Source organism: Nestor notabilis, unplaced genomic scaffold (genome assembly GCF_000696875.1).
Source record: "Nestor notabilis isolate BGI_N333 unplaced genomic scaffold, ASM69687v1 scaffold8844, whole genome shotgun sequence".
Lineage (NCBI taxonomy): Eukaryota > Metazoa > Chordata > Aves > Psittaciformes > Psittacidae > Nestor > Nestor notabilis.
Window position 1 is genome coordinate 15,053 of NW_009925153.1, and position 10,210 is coordinate 25,262.

General features: G+C 41.0%; 1 protein-coding gene across 1 annotated transcript in view; it reads right to left on the reverse strand.

The window, feature by feature from the left end:
• Positions 1-1,320: 1,320 nt before the first annotated feature.
• Positions 1,321-10,210, reverse strand: part of ZNF521 (zinc finger protein 521) — a gene marked incomplete at both ends in the record, with an annotated part of 180,923 nt that continues 172,033 nt past the window's right edge. The window contains 2 exons of the mRNA XM_010012915.1: positions 1,321-1,436; positions 4,143-4,274. Coding sequence (XP_010011217.1) covers positions 1,321-1,436; positions 4,143-4,274 — 248 coding nt within the window. The remainder of the gene's footprint in view (positions 1,437-4,142; positions 4,275-10,210) is intronic.

Sequence of the window (10,210 nt, forward strand, 5' to 3'; positions counted from 1 at the left end):
GAGCTCCCATGACCTAGGGGTCCACCAAGAAACAGGTAGGGAAGGCTATCACAGAGATTTTATTCCATATTGTTTTCATGTGGAAAGAAATCGGGAAAGAGCAAATGCAGTGCAATCCATAAAATAACAATCTCTCACACAATGAATTCACGTATGGTTTAAATGCTGATTTCTTTTATCTCCAAAAAAATATTTCATTTCATCATGCCAAACGTTAATATCAGGTTGTCAGTGTGTAAAACATCCAGTAAGTGAAATACTAAATGGGCATATGTGTGCACATGCCTCATTAGCTTTCTGCCTCTGTTGATAAGATGAAATCCAGCTCTGTTTCAAAGCAAAATTAATTGTGGACACCTCAGTTAAAGGACTTAAAGATGGGGACCCATGCTATAAAAAATTTCTGAAAAACCTTTAGTGCTGAAAAATCTCTTCATGCCTAATAAAAACCACATGGCAGACAACGTATGAAAGATCTTACTGTACAAATACTTCTTGTTCCATCCCTATAGACCATCAGAGACCCTGCTTTTTTTCCTCTGTCAACCTATCTTAATATTTCAATATAGACTGAAATAGTTCAGAAAAAATCTGCTGCTGCTGCTCCAAAGTGTGACACCACATCAGGAATAACACATCACCACTTCTCATTGCAAGACAAGCAGTGCAGAATGTTAATATGTAGTAAATAAATCCTTCATTCAGAATTGTTTTCAGATCTTGTTCAATATTTATTTTTTCCTCTCTGTCCATTTACCATTAGTAAACAGTATCACTACAAGTCTGACAGAACACAAGAGGACAGTGTACCATTCATTTGATCCTATTTTTTTCCCCTCATCAAGTTAGTATTTATGGAAAATGGCCAGCATTCTTCACTATGAGGGTGGTGAGGCACTGGAATAGGTTGCCCAGAGAAGTTGTGGCTGCCCCATCCCTGGCAGTGTTTAAGGCTGGATGGGGCTTTGAGCAACCTGGTGTAGTGGAAGGTGTCCCTGACCACAGTATGGCAGGGTTTAACTAGATGCCCACTTCTCTCTCCTCAAGGATATCTTGAGCTGCAGCAACCTACAGAGCAAGAATCCAAAGGTGGCTCTCAAAATTGAGGTCTGTAGGAGGTAGCTTTCTGCCAGTAACTTTTTGAAGTGGCCTGGGTTGAATCACTTGTAATTTCTCTTTTCCTTCCCTCATTCCCATCCTGATGATGAACAAATACCAGACAAGTTCATGGCAAGTAAAGCTTTGAACTCAGCTAGCAAATACATAATGCTATTATAATCCCCAGGTAATATTATAACCCCCAGGTAACAAGTGTGGTACCTGCAGCTCTGTTTGGAAGAAGAACTTCTGTGGGCACTGTGTGCAGTCATAGATCTTGTCCTCTTGCCCATGGGCTGAGAAAATATGCTGCTGCAACTTGTTTGCTTGGACAAACACTGGAATATTAGACAAACAACACTCATTTCACTATTTCATATTGCAAGTAAAGAGTTTTTTATAAACAATTTCCTATTAACGCTCAGCAATTCCAAGAGGTAAAATTAGGCTGGTGCACTCTGATTTCACATTACACTGTTACTATAATGGGTATCAATAAACACTATTTATCTACAAAGTGTGATCCTTCTTCTAAAACGAATGAACTGAAACAGATGCCTGGTTTAAAAAAAAAAAAAAAAAAAAAAGACTAACAGAACAACCAACGAAGATTTCAAATCTAAAGAATTTAAAAGTGCCATTTTCTCTTCAAAATTATTTCTTCATGCTTAATGCACTTTGATTGAATACAAAAAAACTTATTTCCTAGCAACCAACAGGTTTAAAATCATAGATGCCAAAGTCCTATTTATTTGGTGTGCCTAAAGTTAAAGCTAACAAACAGCTCTGTATTTAAATGTAGTAATGCTAAAAATTATATCCCACAGCTACACTGGGGCAATGTCTATAAATGTGAAACAGAACTGCAGGTAAATTCTCTTTGGATACTTTAAGATCAACTCTGCCTACACACTGAATGCAAGGGTTTCAATAATATAAACATGTTCAATTTTAATGACTACAAAACAAGGCCCTAAGACTGTGTAACAGTTTACCTAGGAGACATACTATTAATAATTAAATTGTATATGCCAGAGGCAGTGTTTGGGTTGGCAGCACTGACTTCTGATGGATGCCTGGTGCACTGTGACCTAAAAAAGTTTGCATCTACAATATTAATCTGTATAGGCAGGGAAAGGATTTATTAAAGATGCTGGCATTTGACTTTGACTCCATTCCTAATCATTAAAATTATTCTAATTGCAAGGCAACAAAAAACATCAGAATATTGTTCTTCTGAGTCATACATTTTAATCACATTTCTCATTACCCTGAAAAAAAAAAAAAGATCAGATTCCATTTTCCATATAAAACTTATATTGGTGATTTTTACTTCTTGTTATTATTCTAGCAAGACATGCTGAAATAATTTCATAGCATATTGCTAATAAAACACCATTGTTTATGATTAATGCTCAATGTCTATTATTTACCCCATCAGCAAAAAGACAAAAGTGTTTCACACAGATTGGAATCGACCTCTCTCCATACTCTTTAACACATTTCACAAAGCTGCTGGCTTAAAAATTACAGATTAGTTTCATCAGGGATCTTGCTCACAAGGAGAACCGTCAGTGGGAACATATGCCAGTTTTTATATGGCATTTACAAGTCCCCCAAACTTGGAAATCGAAGACCCATGGCATTATGCTAAAAAAAAAATCACCTCATAATGTGTACACAAAGACCAGGGGAAAAAACATAATCAGTACTAGAATCAGTAATAAAACTAAGAGAACAAACAACAACAAAATGCCTAACTGAAAGAATTATTGAACACAGACGCCTAACAGGCGAACTGTTTACCGCACTACTATCCATGCTCAGACATTACCATTACAAGCTGCGCAGTGAAGACGAACTATGTATTTCTTTAATTTTATAACCCACAAAAATGTGTGAAACCTGAACACAGTGAGGTAATAATCATCACCAGCCACTATATCTGAGAGATGAAAAATTCAGCTTTAATTTTCCTCTGTAGCATGCACTTAGGTTTTATTGGGAGGGGAGCTGCCAAACAAAGAGAAGTAAAATGAAGGTATTAAAGGATCTATTTGCCTATCAATGAAAATCCTTCACTCCCATTAATGGAGAACAGAAACCTTGAATGGCTTCCAGAATTAGCATGCCATTGATGCGAGAATACCCAAAGTGTGTTTTGTCATGTTTGTGATTATCTTTGATTTTCATCTTGTAAAGCAAAATCGGGCATGTAAGCTACATATTAACGCTTATGTTTTAGGTTATCATTTTATGAAATGTTTGATTAAGAAGCCCTTAAAAAAACTCACAACAACTCTGTAGGCATCCTTTTAATGTGTTTTCATTTCCAACAACAGCATTTTTCTGTTCCTCATTATGGCCCAAACACTGCAGTGCTTAGCCCTACTGGGTCAAGTTATTTTCTCACTTGGGTTTTACTACTGAATAACACCAATGACTTGGGGAGGGTTATTCCACACTTGGACTTGTGTCAGGGGAGAGCAGAACTTGACTTGTGGCAAGACAGCACAGTTTGCTTTCTAAAGCACATTACAAGGGTGTTTCTTCCCACCACAAGCCAACAAACACATGCAAGCAGGCTTTCTTACATGATCAGAGGAGAACGCTGCAGTGCACAGGCTATGCCTAGCAGCCCTTGCCCACAGGGCCAAGTTCTGCTCTGAGTTATATTGTTTTAGATGAAACATCTGTAGCTTTAAAGCACAAATTTATGGTCAGTTTTAACCTTGGCAAGTTTGGAACATGAAGGTAATGAACGTAACACCATGGAAGGTAACAGACTATCACTTCTGTAATTATAAAACCCGCAAACTTCCGCTGTAAGAGCTAGAAATGCAGTTCTTACATTACATGGATGCCTGACCTTCTAAGGAGCTCAGCTTTCTAAATGATTTGTAATCAATATTACTAATGAGCACAAATGTAACGTTCCCTCCTAAAACTGACCTCAAGCTAGCTAGCACATGACACAGTGGTAAATGGAGTTCGGCAAGTGCAAGCTAAGGCCATGACAGGGACAAGCAGTGATGGCCTCCTACCTGTAAAGCACACTGGACATTTGAAGGTGCCCCCCATGCCTTCAAAGCTGTGCTCTATCAGGTGGCACTGAAGCTTGGCAGGTGAGTCAAACGTCTGATTGCACAGTTTGCACTCATGGTTCAGTCCTTCATCTGTGGAGAAATCGAAGAAAAAGTGAAATTCACAACAGCCCAAAGAGCAAGTCCAACACCATCTATGAACAGAAGAGACTTTTTGATTTCCTAAGCTCAGGAAGCTGGATGTCCCTCAGCACCTACGGCTGCTGAAGTGTTTTCTCCCCTGAAAGGTTTCAGCATCTACAAAGCTTAACTGGACATTAAAAACATATTTTCCACATACAGTTAGCACCAAACAGGAATGCAGAGCATTAGGCTTTGGCAGGAAATGATGAGTAGAACCTGAAACATCATCTCTTAGCAAAGCCACCCGATCACAACCGAGTACATTTGCAAAACAGCACGTGAAGAATTTACGCTGATCACACATCATTCATCTACCATGGGTAAGAACTGCAAACGCACACATTTTTGGCACTCTGGCTGACGTGGGGTTTCTCGTAACCACGTTTCCAGTCCCAGGGGCATACACAAAACACTTTGCAAGCTGCAGGATTTCCCAGCTCCCTTTCTGACAATCCCAGACTTTTTTCCCCCTTTATTTGCATTTCTCCTCTTAACAGCTCAGAAAAGTCCCTGTGTGCCTCCTGACGCAGCTTTCCCGTCAATGTCCTGCAGCTTTAAAACCCTTCCCGCTCCCCGCTGCTTGTTCCTCTGCTTCCTCCCATTGTCCTCTGAAGGCCGGCTGGTGCCTGGCACCAGGTTCCCTTCCTGAGGGTGCTGCAGGATTCATCCACTCCGCCATGAGGGCAGTCAATGGCTGTCCTACTTAGAAACAGTTGCTAGGTAAGAAGTGGCTTCCAGCCCTGCTGCAGAGGCCTCAATTCCCACAGCGCCGCTTAGAAAAGGTCCTTCTGTATGTCACCGGTGTGCTACACGAGTAGCATTGATCTCGCAGGTAAATACTGTATCTGATTATTAAGAATCAAGGGGGAATAAAACACTTGGCGACTGGCACAGCTCCCTGCCATTTCCCAGGTGGAAAGGAGCAATTTAGGGGAGTGCCCTGCCCACCTCAAACACCTAAATGCTATGCTGCCTGCAGTGATTAGTGACCGTAATGATGGGGGTTCACGGTTGCTGTAGACGGTGAGAGCACAGACAATGTTTTGTGCTCCACGCGACAATCCTTCCCACCCATGTAAAGAAAACAAGACATGGTGCTCGTGTGGCTGAGTGGGGCTACATGCCTGCTCAAAATGATCCTTGGTAACTTACCAGAATTGAAATAAATTCAATGGTAGCCCTCAGCTTTCACTTCTCATTAGCCCAAAAGCTGAATTTAGTCTTCATATAAGTCATGACATCCTTAGCAAAGGGTGGGAGTTTGTGGGCTGTACACAAGTCTAGCTAAGCCAGGCAGTGGTAGCTGTTCTGCAAGGTGGGACTACTGAAAACTACTGTCTTGTGGTTTTCTATGAGGTGTCAGAGCACTCTGTAATAAGAAGGTAAGGGGCAAATGAAAACCAACAAAGCCAAAAGATCTACACAAAATCAGGTTGGGGTGGCGGGTGTCTCCTTTGGAGTATACAGGTAAAAATAAACTGACTACAAAAATTTCTATCCTGACAACAGTCAGCAGCTGAGGAGCTCCCTCTCCACCGAAGGCCCAGCTCTCATATATACAGCACCTCCATTGCCTCTCATGGTAAAACCGTGTTTTTCATTCAGTGACTGCGAGAGGAATGAGATCCCCATTTTGGTTCTTTACAATGGCCACATTGGCATGTGACCATTCTTTTATCCTGTCTTCTTGTCAGTGCAACAGAGTGGTGCCACAGCTATAGACAAACATGGCCAAGTGTCGCTCACACACCAAACCACAGACTTCCCTTCATCCTCTCCCCAGTCCTTCATTAAAGCCGTGCTTGATGTTCCTGCCGACCTCCATGTGCTGCAGAGCTATCAGAGGGGTATGAAATGGGGTAAGTGACACCTTCTCATCAGGTAGGTGGCACCTTTTGTAACTCTTCATAGATAAATTAGCATCCAATTATCAAATATATGCTATTTCCTTCTCAGGGAAAATTCTAGTGTATTCTTAAGAGTTGCCTGGGATTTGGGGTTTTCCACCATCACTGAGAAGCCCTTCAAGTATGTTCTGCTCTTCCTGCTGCTGAGAGAAGACAAGTATGGTCTGCACGAGCACTGTTAAGGGGAGTGTGAGGTAAAAGAAGCTGGCACGAACCAGTCCGTACATCTAAGTGAGCGGGCTGTATGCTGTGCTCTGCCACAGGCAGCAACCCACAGCTGTGGGCAGAGCTGCAGAACAGCATACTGAAAAGAGGAGGAAGGCTCAACAAACCATATATAAATGCCTCTTCTTTCCTGAACTTGCAAATCAGTTGTGAAGAATGTACAGGCTGCCGTAAGTGACCAGATCTTTTCTCCTATACCTAGATCATTGCTGTGGTCATTACCAAACAGATAGTTCTGAAGACAGTGCAAGTCCCCACAAAGGTTAACTATGAACTAGAAAGCCTGTAGGGTGAAGTTTCTTCATCAAACTGTTTGTGCTGATACACACAGTCAAAGCAATTAGGACAAAGGGAGCTCCATCTCAGGATCTTCCACATGTCAAGGTGAAGATAATCGATGCCGGTTCTCAAGTCACAGACTTACTGTTGGCAAAGTGTAAATGAACCATGCTAATCATTCTTAAGCATGGGAACACTGAACGGAGAGTTCTTCAAACATTCCAAGGGAGAAAGACTTCCTAAAAAGAAATACTTTTATATGGAACTACAGAAGACAGAGAAGGCTTTTTTGTCTTTCCATTACATTAGCTAAGGAGGAAAAAGTAGGAAGAAAGGCATGCACTCCTGATGCTGAAGCAAAACTAATTTTAGTTACACGGTATTTGTACTTGTTTAAGAACTGAACCCCATTAAATGTGACCCTACCGTATTTCCAATATCACTCAGATCCGAGGTGATCTCCTGGTCAGAAACATCAAAACCACTTTGATTACTGTGTGTTGCAAATCCGCTTTTCCTAAAGGCTTATAAACAGGGTTTGAAAAATCCCCTCACCCACTCGCCTGGGGCAGATAGGAAACTTCCCCAGGCAAAAGGCATCAATTTGTGCAGAATCTAAGCTTTCTCTTAAAAATAAAATGTTTTTAGTCTCCTAGTTCTAAAGATTGCATTTAAAATACGACTACATTTGTGTAACTAGTAGAATAATATTCTTCCTAAGTCCCACTTGTCAGTCACTGTTTCCCTCACACTTTTTTCCACCCATTTTGTGCACATCACCTGCTCTGTGCTACATCCTCGGAAGAAAGGGCAAGGTTCCAGTCCTTGAATTCAAGAACGTGAGACCAGCATGATTTAAATTTAAGGGAGACAGATAAGGTTACAGTAGTGGCAGAGGAGCCAGGAGTGCTGGGTTCCATTCCAAACTCTGACACTGACTTACTCATACCACCTTGGGCATGACGGTATCGCCTGTGTTTCTCAGACTACCCATCTTTAAAGAAGAGGTGTTAATTTTTAATTTCTACTTTAATAGGCTGACCTAATTAGTATCCCCTAAGATTTTTAATACATCTGGGACAGGGGAGCTTGAGGGGAGTCCAGGACTATCTACCATAAACAGAAGACCTAGAATCACTGCCATCTGCCTTTGAGAAGCTTTAAGATAACATGTCTGGGCACACAACTGCCTGCTTGCTTGGGTCACATAGCACTGCAGAAGGATGATGGAACAAGGCTTTGTCTGTGTGCTCTGCTCTCCGTAGAGAATTTAAAAGCAGAGCCAGCATTTTATCTCCCATTGGCAAGAAAGAGCCAGGGTGTGGCAGCTTTTGCAAAGGTGCCAGATGAAGAAAAAGGATGCAAAAGGCTCTGTTTACACACTGGCCCCTATCTAGCTCTTCATGGTTAGCAAACAGTTTGATAGGGTACTATGGAAGTGCAAAGTATGATATCATTAATAAATAAAGGGCCGGTGAAATGTCACATTTTCAGTTTCCATTTGGGATAAATCTGAAATGCAGTGGAGTGTCAGATACAGTCCAAGAGGCTCTCCTTCCCTGCAGACAGAGCTACTGCTCTTTGCTCTTACTCAGGGAAAAAAAAAAAAAGGGGAAAAAAAAGGTGCTGAACAGCTTTAAAAAATTCAATCAAAATAATCTGCTCTTTGGAAAGGTGGCGGCTGACAGTAATTGGAAAATACTGTCTGACTCATTTATTAAAGTGAGATTCAGAGTCAATTGATTTAATAACCATTAGAATATTCTATTAAGGATATAATAGGTTGGCACAGCCCTATTTTTTATTAAGAGTTATAGGTAAGAAATAAGCAATGCTATGGAATTTTAGACAACTGCTGTATGGATTAGACTAAAAATACGGCTTGCAAAATAGGTATAAAAGCAGTAACTATCAGGAGGAGGAATAGGAAAATACATTACAGTGCAAATGAGTTAGCTGAACGATGAAAAAGAAATGAACCTTTAATATAAAGCCTGCACTTTTCCAAATCTAACAGAAAACTATGCACTTCATTCCCTGATGTGGTACATTGTAAAACAAGTCAGCACGTCCTTCACATTATAGATCCAACAACTCCATAAGGAAGTCAAGAACAAAGTACCCACTGTACAGCACAGAACGGCTGCTTACTGCTGCTCTTACTTGGTTGGGATATGAGTTTGGACGTGGTTAAGACCTCGAAACATGGATGAGGATGCTTTACCCACTGCTGGTAGACAAATGAGTTTGATACATGCAGAATTTCTGCATAAGTAAATTACTTTCCATTTGTAATCTTTATTCAGTTAGTAGGAAAATGTAAACATGAATCAATTCTAAATAAATGCATTTAATATTCATATAAATGTTTAATATTTACACAAATATTAAATGTTTCAGTGGGGGTAGGTAGATTTTAATTGAGGTGCAACCCGTTACCTCAGCAACTAACTTGATAACCAGCTACAAAAGCAAACAAAATCAGTTCTTGTGCTGAATATACACCCACATTTAGGGATCCTCTGTCTTTGAATAACTTGTATGGCAGGCAAGATCCCCCCACCCTCACCCTGGCTTGAGGCAATGCATTGGATGGCCTGGCCTAATTTGTGCAACCAATTCAGCGCACAACTCATTCATTTCATGGAAGGCCCTGACATTTCAATATACGCTTTAAACAAGTGAAACCCTTTAAGCAGCCTCTAGACCATGTCCCATGTTTATGCTTCTTGCTTTTCAATAAAAACAAAACTAGAGCAGCTACAAGCAAATGTTCACTGGCTGACTTACATGGAGCTGTTAAGTCGGTAACCACTGGGGGCCCTCTTATATTGTCTGATCAACACTACAGCCATTACCGAGTACCAATTTGTAACAGTTTATAAGTAAGTCTTTCTCTTATTCACCCTCGAGATTGTCCAGAAGGGTCCTTCTGCCTTTTACTCTGAATAAATCTATAGGCAAAGGTCCAAAGATGATGATGTCCTCCTGGTAAATCATCACAAGGCTGGGTCTATGCTTAAAAGCATCTGCTAAGAAGTAGTGTAAACTCTGCCCTCCACATGCAACACAGGAATGAAATGGCCTGCAGTCCCTAAAACGTGCACAGCTCCCACATTCAATGTGTTTTCTTTGTATATACATATTTTTTTTCCCCAAGTAAACCATGCCCCTAAACCAATTTCTCCTTCTTCACATTACTTCCACACACGAGTTAATTTTGCAGCACACATTTGTAAGCCAGAGATCTGAGGAGTATGGAAGGAACGCCATGGATGACAGCTAACCCCTCAGCTACAACATCTCACACTGGAAAGCAGGGAAGGACAAAATACACTGTACAACACTGTAATTTGCAGAGCATACAGCCATCCTATCTTACAGTGCTGTGCTTGTCTGCATCTTTTTCATTCTCCTGGCCACACACTCACATGCTCATCAGCCTACTCATGCCACTAGAGACAATCTCATTCC